At 40.6% G+C, this 21,096-nt stretch overlaps 1 protein-coding gene across 3 annotated transcripts in view; it reads left to right on the top strand.

Moving 5' to 3' along the window:
• The window catches only part of LOC111955050 (collagen alpha-1(XIV) chain-like), a 97,749-nt gene that overhangs the window by 49,931 nt on the left and 26,722 nt on the right, over positions 1 to 21,096 (top strand). For all 3 annotated transcript variants that reach the window (XM_023975092.2, XM_070435989.1, XM_070435990.1), the window contains 16 exons: positions 1,078 to 1,194; positions 7,047 to 7,193; positions 9,408 to 9,482; positions 11,601 to 11,740; positions 12,280 to 12,403; positions 13,470 to 13,613; positions 13,777 to 13,941; positions 14,048 to 14,086; positions 14,486 to 14,624; positions 15,215 to 15,357; positions 15,686 to 15,795; positions 17,617 to 17,775; positions 18,555 to 18,632; positions 18,907 to 18,993; positions 19,243 to 19,296; positions 20,653 to 20,748. In XM_023975092.2, coding sequence (XP_023830860.1) covers positions 1,078 to 1,194; positions 7,047 to 7,193; positions 9,408 to 9,482; positions 11,601 to 11,740; positions 12,280 to 12,403; positions 13,470 to 13,613; positions 13,777 to 13,941; positions 14,048 to 14,086; positions 14,486 to 14,624; positions 15,215 to 15,357; positions 15,686 to 15,795; positions 17,617 to 17,775; positions 18,555 to 18,632; positions 18,907 to 18,993; positions 19,243 to 19,296; positions 20,653 to 20,748 — 1,817 coding nt within the window. The remainder of the gene's footprint in view (positions 1 to 1,077; positions 1,195 to 7,046; positions 7,194 to 9,407; positions 9,483 to 11,600; positions 11,741 to 12,279; positions 12,404 to 13,469; positions 13,614 to 13,776; positions 13,942 to 14,047; positions 14,087 to 14,485; positions 14,625 to 15,214; positions 15,358 to 15,685; positions 15,796 to 17,616; positions 17,776 to 18,554; positions 18,633 to 18,906; positions 18,994 to 19,242; positions 19,297 to 20,652; positions 20,749 to 21,096) is intronic.

Raw genomic sequence — 21,096 nt, forward strand, 5'->3', positions numbered from 1 at the left:
TAAGATAAATGCACTTACTGTAAGTCGATCTCGATAAGAGCGTCTGTTAAACGACAACAATGTCAAATGCAAATGTTATACATACAAATCTCATATTACTGTATTGAGTTATTATTATTAGTTAAAAATTTTAATATTGATGTCACAAATGTATAATTTGTACATTTTTGTTAAATATTTAGTTATTTGTTACATTTGACTCTATAAAACATAGCTGTACTACTTATTTCTCTGAGAGTGAGGCGGATATATAGCATTTTGCAAAAAAACATAATTWTTTGTCTCTGTAATGAAACCATCAACCATCAAGATTTTAAACGAATACCTGTCTGTCATTGAACAACTCCATGCCATGATTAAATAGTGAAAAAACATACCAATCTTTTTCATATCTATCCACGGTTTCATATTTCTTTAAACAATAAAACCTAATTTACTAACATTTCTGAAAATGGATATGTAGCATTTTGGAATGAAACTGTACTATGTCCCACTGAAATATTCAAACCCATAGCAGCACGCAATAATGAGATTAAGAAATGTATGCATATATTTGCATAAATGATTTGTYCTGTCGATCGTTAGGAGTAACATACCGGCACCATATTTCAACTCCCAAAATAACTTTTACYCAATGAAAAATGCATGCGTGGGTTACGGAAGCCAAGGCTCCATATGTTTAGAGTCCAACCCAAATGGAGACATATGCTGTGTGGCGATAGATGTACTGCCTGACGGTAAATGTCTGCTCAGTATCGTTAAGGATATGCAGGTCTTGTGCTGTATCATTTTATCACTGGTGTTTTTACCCTCGCTGCTCTGGTTAAAGTCAAGTCATGATGACAAGATACTGATCCATAGACATGCTTTTCAGTCTTAGGCCCATTGTGAAAGGGGTTCCAGTATGATATGGTGGATCTGCCACATGCAGGACAACAACAAAGGAGTTGGCTCAAGCAGAGGCAGATCTGGCATCCATGCTCACACTATGTATCTCCTTCAGAGGAGTGATATGGTTTCCAGTGTGATGTGGTGGATCTATTACAGTAATAATGTGCCTGTCTCTCTCTGTCACAGTGTACCTTGGAGTGACCAATCTGAACACCTACCAGGTGAGGATGACCAGCGTGTGTGCCCAGTGGGGTGCCCACCGCCATGCCACTCTGTACCGTGTGGTCATCGAGTCGCTGCTCAGTGAGTACKGAGCACCACACAAACATACACTATTATCAACTTGCCCTGTGCCTTTTGAACCAACAACAGTTTGTTTACAGTATTGAGGTTACTAAAAGCAAGTCATTTATCGTGTCAGGAAAATATCCACACCCTCTCCTTGACAGTATTTTATTTTTTTATTTCACCTTTATTTAACCAGGTAGGCCAGTTGAGAACAAYTTCTCATTTACAACTGCGACCTGGCCAAGATAAAGCAAAGCAGTGCGACAAAAACAACAACACAGAGTTACACATAAACAAACGTACAGTATAACACAATAGAAAAATCTATGTACAGTGTGTGCAAATGTAGAAGAGTAGGGAGGTAAGGCAATAAATAGGCCATAGAGGCTAAATAATTATAATTTAGCATTAACAATGCTGTGTGCAGACTTACACTGTASAGTACAGTATATGCAACCAAATCCACATTGGTATTCCCACACACTGACACAGCCACTCTAGTGGAAGGAGGTGATTACCATGCGGCCACACGTCTCCATGTGGATAAGGCTGTCAGCTCCTCCCTAAAATCCACATGTGATCCCGGTCAGGAAMTATGCTCCTGGCAGGGAATCTCGGTCGGGACACGGAAGCCTGCCAGGAYGAGGATTCACTTGTAATCCTGACAGAGATTTCACACATCCCAACAGAACTGAATAAGGAACTGGGGGATAGTCATTTGTAACAGTATTCAAATGCTATGATATACCATGTTATATTATGCTATATTATATACAGTATAAAGCATAAGATATAACATCAGTAGGACAGACTGTACAAGTTTGGTACAGGGGGTTAGTATTTGGGGTTAGAGTTTTGGTTTAGAATCATATACAGTACAGTAGGCCTACAAGGCTTTTTCAAAGGTGAGCTGATTTGACGTTTACATATCCTATAGTTAAAAGAGTGAACAATGGCTAGCCAAGTGTGAGTGGGGACAAGATATACAGTGCATTCGAAACWATTCAGGCCCTTTGATTTTTTGTTACGTTAAAGCCTATTTCTAAAATTGTTWAAATTGTTTGTTTCCCTCATTAATCTACACACGATACCCCATAATGACGAAGCAAAAACAGTATTTTAGAATTTTTTTGCAAATGTATTAAAAATAAAAAACTGYAATCACTTTTACATAAGTATTCAGACCCTTTACACAGTACTTTGTTGAAGCACCTTTGGCAGTGGTTACAGCCTCGAGTCTTCTTGGGTATGACGCTACAAGCTTGGCACACCTGTATTTGGGGAGTTTTTCCCATTCTTCTCTGTAGATCCTCTCAAGCTCTGTCAGATTGGATAGGGAGCGTTGCTGCACAGCTATTTTCAGGTCTCTCCAGAGATGTTAGATCGGGTTCAAGTCCGGGCTTTGGCTGGGCCACTGAAGGACATTCAGAGATTTGTCCCGAAGCCACTCCTGCGTTGTCTTGGCAGTGTGCTTACATCCCCACAGCATGATGCTGCCACCACCATTCTTCACCGTAGGGATGGTGCCAGGTTTCCTCCAGACATGACGCTTGGCTTTCAGGCCAAGGAGTTCAATCTTGGTTTCATCAGACCAGAGATTCATTTTTCTCATGGTCTGAGAGTCTTTAGGTGCCTTTTGGCAAGCTCCAAGCGGGCTGTCATGTGCCTTTTACTGAGGAGTGGCTTTTGTCTGGCCACTCTACAATAAAGGTCTGATTGGTGGAGTGCTGGAGAGATTGTTGTCCTTCTGGAAGGTTCTCCCATCTCCACAGAGGAACTCTAGAGCTCTGTCAGAGTGACCATCGAGTCTTGGTCACCTCCCTGACCAAGGCCCTTCTCCCCCTATTGCTCAGTTTAGCCGGGCAGCAAGCTCTAGGAATAGTCTTGGTGGTTCCAGACTTCTTCCATTTAAGAATGATGGAGGCCACTGTGTTCTTGGAGACCTTCAATGCTGCAGACATTTTTTTGTACCCTTCCCCAGATCTGTGCCTCGACACAATCCTGTCTCAGAGCTCTACGGACAATTCKTTTGACTCATGACTTGGTTTTTGCTCTGACATGCACTGTCAACTGTGGGACCTTATATAGACAGGTATGTGCCTTTCCAAATCATGTCCCATTAATTGAATTTACCACAGGTGGACTTCAATCATGTTGTAGAAACATCTCAAGAATGATCAATGGAAACAGGATGCACCTGAGCTCAGTTTCGAGTCTCGTAGCAAAGGGTCTGAATACGTATGTAAATAAGGTATTTTTCTTTTTTCTTTTTAATAGATTTGCCACAAATTTCTAAAACCTGTTTTCACTTTGTCATTATAGGGTGTTGTGTGTAGATTGCTGAGGATTTGTATTTATTTAATCAATTTTAGAATAAGGCTGTTACATAACAAAATGTGGAAAATGTCAAGGGGTCTGAATACTTTCCCAAGGCACTGTACTTGTTAGGCGGATGACCGTAATTGCACCTAATTTWAAAAAAAGTGAGGATGAGAAAGAAAAACAATTGGGTTTCTTGTTCAARGTGCTCTGACAGGGAGTTCCAGACACTTTTGTTCCAGATTGTAGTTAACTAGATACTGAATTTGCATCGAAGCAGCACATTATTAGACAAAACAATTATATTCAGGAAAAGATTCTAGGAGCCTTTTACCTTCTAAGTCATAATTATCACTTCACAGACGTGAGACTTCCAACCAACTGTCAGTGTGGGTGGGTGTCTGGAAGTGAAATTAAACCTGATGTCAAAGTGAGAGTTTGCTACTCAGTCAGTGCCGTAGTCCTAAATAGATAGTTAAAGTTTATGAGAAGTTTTAATGCCCTCAAATTGGTCTAAATTCCATATTGTATGCCCTTCCATAGGATTATACGAAATAAATCCTGAATTAATGAGATAACCTGGCATTAATCTAATTCTAGCCAATTAATGACATCCAATTAACAATTTCTCCTAATATACAGTTAGCATTTAGTGGGATTTATGCAACAGGTGGAATATTTCAGTTATAGAACATTTAAAATGTCAATGTCACATTAATGCTGTGTCGATCCAAATATGAGTATAATCTGTCAGATAGGGAAATAATGCAAGCAATTCATCAAGTTTAACACTGAGACCTAAATTTCATTATTATCATGTAGCGTTTCGCAAATTGCAATTTCGCAGTATTACCTTTGGGAGCTCCTGAAATATTAGATCTATCAGCCGGCATTAGGCCCAAATTAGGATTTATGATGGCTAGATAAATATATAATTACCCAGAGAAAATACCACCTCGGTGTATGTGGGAAAATGGCTTGAATTGAGGCCTTAAGGGGAATGTTCCGGYAAAAAATGTATGGGGTGAGAAATGAGCCCGCCACCTATACAGGAGACCTAATAGTGAGATTCTATTCAGATTAAGGCCACCGCTTGGGTTGCCAGATATTTGAATAACCCCCACAGTTTGTGTAAGAGGCACAGGTCTTGATACATGTTTAAGACACAGCTTTAGTATGTTCAATAGGTGCTAATACTGTGTGCATATTCAGCTCTGTGCTTTTTGATGACTTAATACAGTGTTAGACACAGTAGTCATTGGAAATGACTGTATAGGATGTGTTTGATATGAGGCTGTTACTTTGTCAGAATCTCCCCACCTTCAAGTTCTATTATGTATTACTCGGCTACATTGTCAGTGATTACAAAATATGCCAACTGTACCCCTGGTATCATCTGTCATTATGGCTGTAATAATACTAGTCCTCCAATTCAGAAGATGCTTCACTTGTGTCACGCTCAGATATTGATATTTACTTGATGCTTAAAGGGATACTTCGGGATTTTGGCAACGAGGCCCTTTATCTACAGTGCATTCTGAAAGTATTCAGACCCCTTCACTTTTTCCACATTTTGTTTACGTTGCAGCCTTATTCTAAACTGGATTAAATAAAATACAAAATCTCATCAATCTACACACAATATACCATAATGACAAAGGGCAAACAGGTTTTACATTTTTTTTGTAAATGTATATAATTTTTTTAACTGAAATTATTTACATATTTATTCAGACCATTTGCTATGAGACTCGAAATTGAGCTCAGGTGCATCCTGTTTCCATCATTGAGATGTTTCTACTTGATGGGATCATTCTTAAATGGAAGAAGTTTGGAACCACCAAGACTCTTCCTAGAGCTGACCGCCTGACCAAACTGAGCGATCAGGGGAGAAGGACCTTGGTCAGAGAGGTTAAATGCGGTGGTTCGCGCTTTTAGTTTTGCACGAATGCTTCCATCTATCCACGGTTTCTGGTTAGGGTAGGTTGATTTGCCGAAAGGAGGTCGGGGGAGGGCCTTGTAGGCATCTCAGAAGTTGGAGTAACAGTGGTCGAGTGTTGTGGCAGCGCGAGTACTACAGTCGATATGTTGATAGAACTACGGCAGCCTTTTTCTCAAATTTGCTTTGTTAAAATCCCCAGCTACAATAAATGCAGCCTCAGGTTATGTGGTTTCCAGTTTGCATAAAGTCCAGTGGAGTTCTTTGAGGGCCGTCGTGGTATCAGCTTGAGGGGTGATATACACGGCCGTGACTATAACCAAAGATAATACGGTGATAATACGGTCTACATTTGCTTGTGAGGTATGTTATCACAATTACACCATGAGTCGTTAATCATGAAACATACACCCCCGCCCTTCAGACAGTATATCCCGAAAGAGCCATGTTTCCAAGAAGCAAAGTATGTTACAATCCCTGATGTCTCTCTGGAAAGAGATCCTCGCCCTGAGCTCGTCAACTTTATTATCCAGAGACTAAACATTAGCGAGTAATATACTCGGAAGCGGTGGGTGGTGTGTGCGCCTCCTAAATCGGACTAGAAGACCACTTCGAGTACCTCTCCTCCGCCGGCATCGTTTTTGGTCGGTTTCTGGAATCAGTTCAATTGCCCTGGGGGGTGTGAACAAAGGATCTGCTTCGGGAAAGTCGTATTCCTGGTCATAATGCTGGTAGTGCTGGTGAGTTACCACCGCTCTGATATCCAATAGTTCTTCCCAGCTGTATGAAATAACACAAAACATTTTCCTGGCTAACAATGTAAGAAATAATACATAAAAAAACTAAATACTGCAAAGTTTCCTAAGAGCAAGAAGCGAGGCAGCCCTCTCTGTCGGCGCCATCTTAGATACCCAAGAAGATTCGAGGCTGTAATCGCTGCCAAAATGTTTATTTGCAAAAATGTCTAAAAACCTGTATTTGCTTTGTCATTATGGGGTAATGTGTGTAGATTGATGAGAAAAAAACTAAAATTTAATCCGTTTTAGAATAAGGCTGTAATGTAACAAAATTTATAAAAAAGTCAAGGGGTCTGAATACTTTCCGAATGCACTGTCAGATGTTATGTCTCTGTGTCCAGTATGAAGGAAGTTAGAGGTAGTTTTCCGAGCCAATGCTAGCTAGCATTAGTGCAATGACTGAAATGTCTATGTGTATCTACTAGCTTGCTTTGCTAGATACCTATAGACTTCCACTAATTTTGTTAACGCTAGTTAGCATTGGCTCGCGAAACTATGTCTAACTTCCTTCATACTGGACACAGAGACATACATTTTTTATCCACGAGTTCATCTGACTCTAGGTAAATTGATAAAGGGCCTCTACCAAAATCCCGGAGTATCCCTTTAAAAAAATATGGTAGACCCAAACCCTGGAAGAGAGGTTGTACAATAGAATGTGGACATCTTTGAATTGGAATTCTAGGAATTGGAATTCATTACATACATTTCTATGGTGAACATGCTCCTGCTGATGACAACAGCATTGATTGTGATGGTAACTAGTGGTAAACTATGTACAGTATGTGATGGTAATTCTGTCTTCATTTTAGATGGATATAAGCAGGAGGCAAGGCTGGGAGGAGGAACCACCCGGCACTGCTTCAATGACCTGACAGCTAACACGCAGTACAAGATCAGTGTGTACGCCCAACTCCAGGACACAGAGGGACCTGCAGTCTCCACCACAGAGAAGACCTGTAGGTGTCCTCCTCAACAGCTGCTTAGTGTACACTCTACGATAGCCCTACAACCGACTTGCTACTATTCTCAGAAAGGTTTCTTACGATATTGTGACAATATTGTGACAACATAAGTTCCAACATCACCACTGTAAAGACCTGTCGCTGTCGCCCGGCCTCAACATTCTAGCTTATGGGTTGGTAACAGGCAGCTCGCGGGCCATAACTGGCACCCAAAATGTATTTTGGCCCCCCAAAGTTTTTAGTAAAAAAAATTAAGACTGTAAAATCACTAGCTAAAAATGTGTTTAATTTACGAAATCTATTCCTAAGTATCCCCACTGTCGGGGTAGGTTCCTTATTTCTTGTCAATCATTGGCTTATTGGTGAAATCAGCAGTCAGACAATATCTTCTTTAAGTAAATCAATCAAACCTTTATTAATGCAATTGCAGACAGAAGTTGACAACGGAAACACAGCACGTATGTTTCAGAGTAAGTTCTGCAAAATAAAACAGGTCAAAGTTGCTTTAATATGCTTGCAGTCAACCCCTAGTGATGTAACTGCCTACGTCAACACCTTCTACTCATGAGACCAAGCCCATGCATATACAGTTATACAAACTTGCAGGAGAAAACAATAGTCCAGTGGGACTACTAAGGGCTCAGCAGTAATGTTTCATTCACGTGTGGCTTACAGTGGTATGTCTGACCTGTCTCTTATCTATTTACTCCCCTGCAGGGGTCTGTGTCTATCTCTTTTAGACTTGACGCGCTTTCTCACAGACACCCAGTTTTGACCGCAATGGCTCACACATCTGCTCAGACCGTTTCTATAAGAGGCAGAGACTAGAAAAGAACTGTGGAACAGTATTAAACCTTATAATGCATATATTGCTAATCTGTGGTCCAGGAACCTATACATGTAGTGGGAAGGGTCTTATAGCCCTTCCCCTTCTATTAATACAACATAAACATAATCAATTATTATAATATATCAATCATTTGGTGCAGCCCATATCATGACCCCCATCACTACACATAAAAAAATAGACGTATGTGATCGTGTCTCAATGTAATCTCGGTATAAAATTATTGTTATTTTGAAATACAATCTCTTTTTGGGCTTAGTTGTGGTCAATTTGCAGTGTACAAATTATTAGAATTATGTTCCGGCCCTCCGACCATTCTTTCCGACAAAAAACGACCAGTGTCTGAATCTAGTTGCCTACCCGTAGGTCTAGATGCTTAGTATTCTTTACTCTACATGCGACATACAGTACTACTACAACCAACTTGAGACATACTATTCTCACAGCATAGTTACAACATTGTCACAATGTTTACAATGTTTACAACAATTTACACATTTCTCAACATGGACAAAACACTGAGAACATACTTGTACTAAAAATGATTCCCTCTAGACTGTAGCAACATTCTTAGAACATTATCCAAACCAAACATACAGCCGCATGATTTACAGACAATCACAACATTTTCACAACATTATTAGCCTCCTGGGAGGCACTTTAATGCCTCCCTGCACTGTCGGAACTAGAAGCACAAGCATTTCGCTACACTCGCATTAACATCTGCTAACCATGTGTATGTGACCAATAGTATTTGATTTGATTTGATTAAGAGTGAATTGTGATTGGGTCTGTGGCCAACTCACAACAGTAATCAAGGCACTCTCGACCAGGCATTTGTTTGCATTGAGTTGATTTACGTTGAGTTTAGACACCGATTTATAGCTTTGTTTTGATACAGATTACAGCTTAAAGGCCTTTTTAAATTGCCCTGCGTTTCCCCAAGCTGCCATCAAAAYTAATTCCCAGTTTMAGGTAGCTGAATTACTACGGCGATAAAGTCTATGTGGTTTTCAGCAGGGTTTCTGAGATAGAAAAAAACGGTACAATTCATTTCAATTTGACTGCCGCTGTTGGTAGTGATCAAGCTAGAAAATTACATGGGTAACTTAATCATAAACTAAACATGCTGCTAAGCATAAGTTACCATCTCGGATTTACTCTCTTAATTCCTTCTGATTCTTCTATCATCCGACTGATTATATATATTATGTTTGATGGTAGTATCAATGAGGTGAAGATTTTTTTTTATACTGTAAATGAAAGCATCACCAAGCATGTTTGTCAGGTGAGGTGACATAGACATGTAATAAGGATGTTATAATGATGTGTGTGTGTCTTATGTCATTGCTTTCATGCAGTCCCTGTTCCCACCCCGGCACCCACCAGACCACCCACTACGACCGCTCCTCCCAGTATACCCTCAGTCAAGGAAGGTAAGATAAAAGACCTGTTGTTAACAAATACCTGTGGGTCCTATTGTGGTGCATTCTTCTAATAAGAGGGTATTTCCACTCCATTCCTATCTGGTGACCAGTACTTATGTCATCAGTGTTTTCCCTAGTAATATCTTGGGTGGGCTGCTGGAGAGAAATACTTTAGGTCTGTATTTTATTTAGTAAGCTATAGTGCTTTTTGCTTTGTCTCAAAATCACTTCATGTACCTAAATAGGGTAAAGGGAACTCATACTGTACACCACCACTGTAAACATCTACCTGTGTGGTATATCGTAGCCATTTTGCACCCGAATGCTCACAAGTCACTAGGCATTGGCGAATATATACTGTAGAGATATCCCCTATGGTAGATTATCTACACATATATTTGCGTGCAACTCACTTTGAGTGGCATTAACCTTAACATCATTTTGTTTGGTGCTCAAGGAAATTTGAAGGGCTTTGACTTCCAGGCAATGCCCCCAATGGAATAACTAGCACTAGTGCAGTCAGGACWAAAGATATTGAAGGTAAATCAGAGAGCCCTCAGAACTGTCACGTTCCTGACCTTATTTCCCTTGTTTGGTCAGGGCGTGAGTTGGGGTGGGTTGTCTATGTGTGTTTTTCTATGTTGGGGTTTTGTGTTCGGCCTGGTATGATTCTCAATCAGAGGCAGCTGTCAATCGTTGTCCCTGATTGAGAATCATACTTAGGCAGCCTGGGTTTCACGTTTGGTTTGTGGGTGTTTGTTTCCTGTGTCAGTGTTTGTGCCACACGGGACTGTTACGGTTAGTTKTTTTGTTATTTTGTATTGTATCTTGTTTTCGTGGATATTAAAATCATGGAAACTTACCACTCTGCATATTGGTCCTCCGATCCTTCTCGCCTCTCCTCGTCCGAAGAGGAGGAAGAGATAGACTGCCGTTACAAGAACAGGCAGTTACCATGGAAATCACTCTGTCAAGTTGCGGGGTCAATTTTCAACCGGTCCCTGACTGACATTCAAACGTCAAATGACTCCTGACACAAATTTGTGTATCTAATACAAGTTCATATACGCAATGTCTATTGCAGTCATGACTACAGACGTCTGAAATGATAGTAAAGCTGTTTAATGTGCTTTTGGAATAATCACAAATCTTTTCAGACTTCCAAAAATGGTCCCATTATGAGCTTTTGAGTCTGAGATAATACTGTAAGCCGGAACTTGTGTTACAGTCTTGTATCAAGTCAGAATATTTCTTAGTTTACAATTCTCCAACGAACACATTCAACATAATATTATCTGAAGATATAACGTGTAGAAAATAAGTAAAAGTTTACCTTTATTTGCTGTTTTTGACAACAATAATCTTAGCAGTTTCCTTTCTTCCTACACAGTTTTCTGGGATGAGTTTTGTAAAAGTGAATTGAAAACTCACTCCCCTTTCTGTTGGAACTTAGACCAAGTCCATTTTAAAGCCTGTAATTCGTTTTTTTTTWTWATTATTGTTATTGTTGGCATGGGAAATATCAACAAATGCAACTTTTAGTTCACTTTGCATCCCACCTACTAGCAACTTGGTTATTGTCTTTGGTTCCTTTGAAAATCACAGAGCAGAACAGAACAAAAAAAGAAAGCAAACAACAGGAACTTAGGTGTTATACTGGTCAATCTAACCCTGGCTGGCCCTGGTATGAGAGGGAAGTTGTTGAGATAATTGCCAATCATCACAGCTCCTCTCTCGTAACCTGTGGAGAAAGAGAACGCTCTCTCCACTCTCCATTGTGATTCTTCCACTGCTGCCTGCTGAGGCTAGTGTCCGTTTGTATTACCTCAATATATGCTGTCTATCAGAACTCTTATTGTATGCACTGAATTTAAATTGCCCTTGATAAGAGCATGTTCTAATTGGCTTGGAAATGGAAATGTCCTTTTCTGTCTCCCTCTGTCTCTTTCTCTGTTTGTGTACTACTTTCTCTCACTCTTCCAATCTCTACCCTCTCCTCTTCTCCTTTTCTCACTCCTCATCCCTCTCCCCTCTTTCCTCATCTCAACATTCTTCCTCCTCCCTGCGCCTACTTTTATGTACTTCTCTCTTTCTCTCTCCTCTCTCTCCCTTTTTCTCTCCTGACAGTTTGCAAGGCGGCCAAGGCAGACCTGGCATTCCTAGTGGACGGCTCCTGGAGCATCGGGGATGACAACTTCCTGAAAATCATCCGCTTCCTGTACAGCACCACAGGAGCCCTCGACATCATTGGACCAGATGGTACTCAGGTAAATATTGACTCGACCAACCAATGGTTCTGTGGCCAGCTAGCACTTACAGATGTAGGATCTTAATTGGATCACCCTGTTGCAGGAGAACTTTCCTGAAATCCAGGAAATATAAAACTTGTAGTGTATTTGAGGTTTAAAAAGGCTTCTGAAGTTTGACATTTCAGACTTTATTTTCCCTTGTAAATTGTATCAATCTCTACAAAAATGTCCATTAATTATAATCCACATAATACTTCCTATTTCCTGTTGCTGCAGGATTATTTTCCTGCTGTACCAAACTGGCTCAAATTACGATCCTACATCTGTACAGTATTTTACTTCATCTTGGAATTGATATACTCAAATAAATTGTCATAAATGGTCTTGGAACACCTTTGTTTGACTATGTGTCATGTGTGCTTTTATGAACAATACATTTATGCTGTCCATTATTAGTCCACTCATTTACTACCCCCCCCCACACACACACACACACACACACAAAACTCTGAAATGCCACATTTTCAATTGAACTCAAAATATCTTTCTCCCATCAGGTTGCCATTGTCCAGTTCAGTGACGATGCCAGAACCGAGTTCAAACTTAACTCGTACGACAACAAGGAGAGGCTGCTAGAGGCCATTAACCGCATCTCCTATAAGGGAGGGAACACCAAGACAGGCAAGTGGACGGGCCTTATTCACTATATTAAAAACAATGTTTTGACCATCAAGGCAAACCTTTGTCAAACCTTATTCACTCTCTACCAATGTAGAGTTTCATACTATTACTCTGAAGCATACATTAAAGGAAAAAAAAAAGAAAGAAAACCTTCATATTCAACATCTCCAGCACCACCCCAACATCAACATATGTGAAAATGGCACTTTTCTATGTTTTGTAGTAAAAAAAATAGAGGAAGATAAGTGCTTCCAATGACATCATCAACCAATTAGTAGACAATTAGTAGGTTATTAGTAGTACATGCCTACTCACAATTGGTCAAAATCACACGACGCACACCGATGAAGTCATTGGAAACACTTATCATCTTTTCGACAAAACATAGAAACGCACCATTTTGACATAGTATGTTGATGTTGGMGTGGTGCTGGAGATGATGAATATGAAGTAGAAATATTTTGGAGTTTCCCTTTAAGTTTCTTTTTCTTCTTTTTTTTTGTATGTCTAAATGGACTACCATAACAGTAAAGTAACAGGATGACTGAATCCCATTGAGACAGCTGTAGATGCCAGATGAACAGAWATACCCTTTATTGACTTTCCTTTTGTAACCTGCTGAAAAATAATCKGTCATTGTAATCAAGCAGGCCAGAGTAATCAAGCCTGGCTTCSGAAGAACAGTGAGATGCTGTCATTAATCAGTGGATCCCCAAGGGGAGCGATAATGCATTCATCTAACAATGTATTTTTTCTCAAACGGGTYCAACGAAGAAGTCTGCTTGGTAATGCTAATTGTTGCATTGTGTTCTCCTTTGAATATGCTGTATTTGTGTGTAATGTGTATTGTTGCAGGTGGGGTGGGAATAATAACGAAGAAAATGTGTTGTTGCTGAATATTTTTGCAGTGATAGTGATAACCCAACACCACGATCCTCTACCAAGGAACCTGGCTATATCCTGCTGTCGATATTGCTGTGAGTGTAACTCCTTTCTTTATCTTCCCCTCCTTTCCTCCCTCTCTCTTTCTCTCCCTCCATCCCTCCCTCTAATTCTCTTACTGTAGGGCTAGCCATCCGGCATGTGAAAGACACCATCTTCACAGTGGGAGGTGGTATCCGGAGGGGCATCCCCAAAGTGCTGGTGGTGTTGACTGACGGGCGCTCTCAGGACGATGTCAACAAGGTCTCCAAAGAGATGCAGATGGAAGGTGAGGCACATGATGCAATAATTTAATTMAATAGATTGTGGTACATGAAAAGAACATTCTACAACACAAAAAAGTATCTGTATATGTTAATCCAACAAAATGTTTTAGTTAGGCATGTACATAACACACTATTGGCAATACTGTATGCTTACCTTCTTCACAGGGTACATTGTTTTTGCCATTGGTTTTGCGGATGCGGACTACGGGGAGCTGGTGAGCATCGCCAGCAAGCCTAGCGGGAGACACGTTTTCTTTGTGGATGATTTAGACGCCTTCAAGAAAATTGAGGAAAAGCTGGTCACTTTTGTTTGTGAGGCTGCCACTGCCAGTGAGTCCTACAGGAGCAAAATCTAAATCTGTTATTTAAAAGCACAGGGGGCATATTATTGTGTGTATTTTTATCCATGCAGTGACATAAATGTTTTGTCTTTCAGCTTGTCCTTCGGTGGCGATGAGTGGCAGTACCTTGCCAGGTTAGAGACTGGAGCATACTTACTTATTCATGTGTCCTGGCACACAGGGCACAGTCAAGGCCTCTCTACTCTCAGACCCGTTGACTAGTTATGACCCCAGTATAACTGTTATGCACAAAATCACTGTAAACTGAACAGGTACAGTACAGTTGACTCCTGCTAATTGCACATCAGATAAGTGCAAACTCTGGACTTAAGACTACGTGAAATGGCCTCTTTCCGAGTGCACATGTAAGTCAGAATATCTTAATGATAAGAAGTAGAAGCTCAGAATTGAGAAGTCATGATCAAAACAGCCAGTCACAATTAAAAAACAGATTATTTTTACTTGTCACTAGTACTGTGCATGGACATGTCTGCTTTTAAACCAACTCATGGTTGTTTATGTTGTGGCTGCAGGTTTCAGGATGATGGAGATGTTTGGCCTGGTGGAGGGTATGTATGGACATGTATCAGGAGTGTCCATGGAGCCTGGCACCTTCAACAGCTTCCCCTGCTTCCGCCTGCACAACAACTCCCTCCTTGCCCAGCCCACCAAGTATGGACACTAGCATCTTAACTAAAAGGCATTACAGTACATTGCCTTCTATCAATCATGTAGAATTTAGTAGACACTCTTGTCCAAAGCGACAAAACGTCAGTGAGTACAATGAGCATGATACAGGTAAAGCTACTCTATGACAGCGGTAAGTTTTGGCACCACTTACCCAATGATAACATAAACAACACCTTACAACATACAACTTACTCTACTCCCCTGAATTGAATCCTCTTTTCCTGTCACTTGGCCTGAAAATTACAATGAAGAGGTGGTGATAATGACAGACAGCTGCCCTCACCTGGTGTATTTCTGCAACAATCCCACATCACAGAAAACATAGTCATTTTGTGTCTCATTCTCAAATTATAATGCAGCAAATGTGATACATATACAGTATGAAGAAACAATAGCTTCCTGCGCTTAACCTCTTTTTAGAATTGAATGACACTATTGAAAGAATTGAATTGGCAAGTTGAAACAGCTTTTGAAATGGTGTTTGATAGCAGTTGAACTCTGTGAAGGTGCTACAACAAAAGCCACTGTATGTTCAGACTAGAGCCTATTGTTCTGGGAACTTTCCACCCCAGGTTTATCCACCCCGAGGGTTTGCCCTCCGATTACACCATCACTATGCTGTTCCGCCTGCTGCCTGAAACGCCCAAGGAGCCCTTTGCATTGTGGGAGATCCTCAACAAGGACAACGAGCCCCTTGTGGGCCTCATCCTGGACAGTGAGTAGGATGCCGGGGGACGGGACTGGGTCTTAGCTGGGACTGTGTGTCAAGTTCACATTGTTTGGTTGCTGTCATAAGATAGGCAAAGCAATGGACATTTTGCCTGGTGTCTCTGCTCATATATCAATTGTGAGCAGCACAATGATTTGTGTGTAAATCATTCGTATGTTGAAACATTTTCTTTATGTATAGTAGGCTACATGTCTAGTAAACCGTCCATGCCTCCTCTATTTGAAACGAGAACATTCCTCACTATTTTCGAGTTTGTACTGAATATGTTATGAAACTGCAGAAAGTTAGGCAAACGTTCTCTTTCCAACGCTAGACGGTGGCAAGACCCTCACCTTCTTCAACCATGACTACAAAGGACAGTTTCAGACTGTGACCTTCGAGGGACCTGAGATCAAGAAGCTCTTCTACGGCAGTTTCCACAAGGTCAAAGTTCAAAAACACTCTTTGTTATCTCACTTCCTCAGTGCAACGCTGCTGCAACATCACCCTAACACCTCAGGGGATGTCCTGCTTCCTGGCTGTAAGCCAGCTTGTTGAGTGATGTTAAGTCACTCTTGTCTGGCTATCAGTGGAGCTTACAATACCTTTGCCCTGATACATGGCTGTAGACTCCTATGTTATCAGGGCTAACAATACCTTAGGCCTGAGACATGCCTGTAGACTCCTATGTTCTAACAATACCTTTGCCCACATCCATGGCCTGCTGCTTAAGTGAATGAGGATATTCACCCACTTGCCAATGTCATAATCATCCTCTTTCTATTGATGCCAAAACTTTGCTTGGCTACTTACATTATCATCCATGAGTGAGACGTAGCACCTGAAACAAACACCTACCTTTTTTGATGACGTTTTTAAATCACTTATGTTTTGACTATTCAAATAGTTTCAACTTTTTTGCTGCACAATAATAATATAATATTCCATTTAGCAGATGCTTTTATTCATGCATACGGGTTCCCCCAGTGGGAATTGAACCCACAACCGTTAGTGGTGCATGCACTGTGCTCTACCAACTGAGCCACACAGGACCACTAAACAGTGTGTAGCTGTAGCATTAATATATAGTGTGGGTAGTGCTGTGCCATTACGATGTTCATAAGAAATGCCCATCATATTTCACTTGCTATCTGATGAAATAAAATAACATATTTTTAAAAAATGCTAACCATGTGGAATGAAGCTGGCACCKGAAATATTGCCAGGATAATGAATGCAAATTTGAATCATAGCCACTTTCAAACAAGCTAAACAAACTAAACTATGCAGGGAGGAGGAAATTGATGTGACTGAAAGTGACTATGGCCTGGATTCATGTAACCCACTGTTGCCTTTTTCCTCAGCAAATTATCACCAGTGATTACTGCAATTCTTTCCCCTGCCAATCCATAAGTATTCTCATGTGTCATCTTGTCAGCACTTCGCCCATCAGGCTTGGTGATAATGTGGTAATATTTTAGATTACCTCTCAAGAAGACTTGACTAACGGCTAGATACTTCTCTGACTCCTTGCATTGCAGTGGGTGTTTTTTTAAGACGCTTAATTCAAATGATTCATCGGGAATCTGTTTTTGTCGAAAAAAATAGGTAAATACAAAGGAAATGCTACAGTTCCATCCTTATCAGCGCTTTAACATAGTAATGCACCAATGTCAAACAAAGCTGAAAGTGCTGTTTCATAAAGACACACYTTCACAGTTGATAATCAGGTATGAATAGATATTTGCTAGAGTAATGTCTTGAAATTCCCCCATATATTTCCCCCACGAGACATCCCATTTCCAACGAAGCATACAGTAGAAGCTTGACGTGTCAAAGGTAGAAAAACATCTGAAATCCCCCGACTTCAAAACTGACTTTTGTTTCAGGTGACTAGTGGAATGCTCGCGCAGAAATCTGTCCTTATTTTACAGCSTGTGTCTCTTTGAACCTCAGTCTGTTTTCTGAAACCGTAACTCTTTAATGCTCCCCAGTGATTTATTGAGACGCGCATATAAGATGTTTCAATCGCACTGCGTCTGTGTTCCAAACAGACATGGGTTCAAATACTATTTCAAATCATTTAGTATAATTTAGCTGTGTTTAGGATTGAGCTTGCCTGGCGCCATGGAACCAATAGAATAGCCGCAAAAGTGTAAACCCTGCCGAACTGGCACACCAGGCAGGCTTTGGCAAATGCTCAAAGTATTTGAAAAATTTWAAATAGTATTTGAACCCAGGCCTGGTTCTTCATTTTCCCTGTAGCTACACATGGCTATTAGCAAGACCAGCGCCAAGGCTGTCATTGACTGTAAGCTAGTAGGGGAGAAGGCCATCAACGCGGCAGGCAACATCACCACGGATGGCCTGGAGGTGCTGGGACGCATGGTGCGCTCCAGGGGGAAGAAGGACAGCTCTGCACCGGTAAGCTGTGACAGATAGATCAGAGAGGGTATACAAGAAGATGTTTTGACATCGATGTAGAATTACTAGAATATACTGTAGTTCTTTGGACATCCCCATTCAATATCCATGTCAATATTCCGTAATTAGATTTCTATGCATTTTACCCCTTGATTCTTCTTATTTTATGTGCAGTCGGGCTGAATTCTAACATACASTATGGTGTTTAGTGTCATGGAGTATTCAATAGAGTGGTGATAAACTACCTATGACCTAGGTTATGAATTCTTATAACAGCATTAAGACAGAGAGTTTGAATGAAGTATAATCACATCAGCATGTCAAGATCTATTTTCCACTAAATAGAAACAAGTCAAATAAACAACTGTACTTTTCATATCCAATCTCCCAGTTCCATAAATAGCCCAGATATCCTCATACAGGAATAGCTCTCTAGTAGTACTCTAATAGCTCTCTAGTAGTAATAGTACTCTCTGATAGGCTTGATCATTTTCTTTCTTAGACAAAAACTCTTCACACTTTTCAGAACAGGAGAAAACAGAGCAATCTGTTTTGAGAGACCAATTATTGATAGATTCTTCCTCCTCAATAAGAGATGTGCAACAATTCTGTTAGCAATGCGTAATACTGAATAATTATAATACTTTCTCTCAGGTCTTATTTAGGAGATTCACAGCTTGCTGCTAGTTCTATCAAGATACTATTAGTCAAGTAACAACATGTTTGTAGTGAATGTAAAAAAAAGATGTGTGTGTGTTTGTTGCTCTTTTTGTCCTCAGTTTCAACTGCAGTCGTTTGACATCGTCTGCAGCACGTCCTGGGCCAGCCGAGACAAGTGCTGTGAGCTTCCTGGTTTGGTGAGTTCACGCCTCACTCCTGATCTCATCTACTGACTGACGTGGGATGACCTTAACCTTTGTTGTAATGTGTCGTAGGATGTTGTAGGATCGTGTCATAGATGTCATATTGTGTCATCTTGTTATTGTGTTATCATAAGGTCCTTATCCTATTATTTGTTTTAGCATTATCGTCCTTATCATTATGCTTTGGTCATTATCATAATCATTAGGCCATTGTACTCTTGTGTTGCATGTATTGTCATGTCATGGTGGTATTTGTCTCATCTCTAAGAGGAAGGAGGAGGACTGTCCTGCCATGCCCCGTGCCTGCACCTGCAGCCAGGAAAGCAAAGGTCCCCCTGGCCCCACTGGACCCCCTGTGAGGACCCTCCTTCTCTCCTTAATCAGCATCATGTGTTACTTACAGCTGTTGTTGAGCTAGGAATTCATTCATTGCATTCAGTGGCTGATGAACAGAACACAGTGTGACATATGGGGATGGAGAGTACATACACCCGATGTGTGATAGTGTGTTTAGGATGTGTTGATAGTGTGTGTCTTTAAGGTCTGTGGTCCTTATGTTGATGGAGTGTGACAGAGGGTGTGTGGGTGTTTGTGTTATCAACAGGGAGGACCTGGGATCAGAGGAGGGAGAGGGGACCGTGGAGAACCAGGAGCTGTGGTACAGTGTATACACACACACACACACACACACACACACACACACACACTCATGTAAATAAAAACACAATGAAAGTCAATGCAGCTTGTAAAACTAAAACCACGATATGTTAGAATTCCACAAGCACTGAGTGGGTGGACAGACACATACCCACATTGATGGATACCAGACACATACCCTCTTGGATACCTCTCTTCCATAAAATATCCCTTGTATACTGCTAGGCTGAAAACCCACTCTTTCTGTAAATGCCCTTTGCAAAGTTCTAATCTTTTATTCATTTCTCACTCTCTCATGCTATTAGACTTGGATTGCATGGGTCTTGAAAGTCCCAGAAAATTGTACTGGTGTTTGAATGGGGTGTTATTATAGCATGTAAAGGTCCTTGTAATGCAGCCGTCCTCGCAGTGCACCCATGCGGTCTTTCTACTCTCATGAATTTCATATTCATTGGAGATGCAACGTGCCCCCATGAAAGTCAAMGACCTGCGACTGGTAGGCTCACGACAAGACAAACAGAGAGCAGCCTCGCGGGTCTCTGATTTGCAGTTAAATCACTGAGTTAGACTAAAGCCCCCTCTCAGACACCCAGACCTGGGTCAGGTAATGTATAAAGGATGAAGGCAGTTGTATGGAATAAAATATATACAATTTTGTGGATTAGGCTATTTCAGCCACATCCGTTGCTGACAGGTGTATAAAATTATGTCTGAGTGTTGGAGTGTACCCCTGGCTATCAATAAGAAATAATAATAATGATGCCGTCTGGTTTGCTTAATATAAGCAAATTTGAAATGATTTATACTTTTACTTTTACTGATACTTAAGTATATTTTAGCAATGACATTTACTTTTGATACTTAAGTATATTTAAAAKCAAATACTTTTAGACTTTTACTCAAGTAGTATTTTACTGGGTGACTTTCACTTTTACTTGAGTCATTTTCTATTAAGGTATCTTTACTTTACCTCAAGTATGATAATTGGGTACTTTTTCCACCACTGGCTAGGTTAACCAATAGTGGCCAGATCATGTGAGTGCATGCATCCTCCAAAGATGGAGAGGGACAGTTTATGGCTTGATCAGAGGAAGGTGGTCAGGGAGATGGTGGATTAAAATGTTGTCTGGTGACGATCTTATCTTATTATTGGCCTATATGTAAATACATTTTTTTTACAGTTCTACTGTTCAGTGAGATTGTACTTTGTAATTTGGTGTGAATTTCCTCTGTTTGTTCCAGTGATACTAGATTGTTGTAATAACTGTAGAAAGCAGGGAATTTAACTAGAACTACAGTAAAATGTTAACTATATTCTAATCTACTTTATCAATGTGTTCTTCTGTCTCTGTGATAGGGACCGATAGGTCCAGTTGGGGACGCTGGTACTCCTGGGCTGCAGGGGCCTCCTGGACCCCAGGGGCCCAGCGGACGTACCATCATGGGCCCTCCGGTAAAACACGCATACACACACACACATTCATTCACATACATTAGTTCAGACACACACCATCTAATACTGCACATATTTGAGGAGTCTAGTATCCCAACACACATAACATACAGTAGCTACAGTCCCCGATTTACCTAGGCATGCTATAAAGTCTACCTTTTAAAAGCTGTTGTAATACTCAGATCTTGATTCTTTCTCGCCCAAGGGATGTTGTTAAACGTAAGCCGTAAAGGTGGGAGGATGTATCGTAACCTAATAGACTGTAAACAGAACAGTCAAATATGAAGTACRGGGTTACACCTGCATTGGTATTAAATCAAATCAAATCAAAATCAAATTTATTTATAT

The sequence above is a fragment of the Salvelinus sp. IW2-2015 genome, linkage group LG30 (genome assembly GCF_002910315.2).
Source record: "Salvelinus sp. IW2-2015 linkage group LG30, ASM291031v2, whole genome shotgun sequence".
NCBI lineage: Eukaryota > Metazoa > Chordata > Actinopteri > Salmoniformes > Salmonidae > Salvelinus > Salvelinus sp. IW2-2015.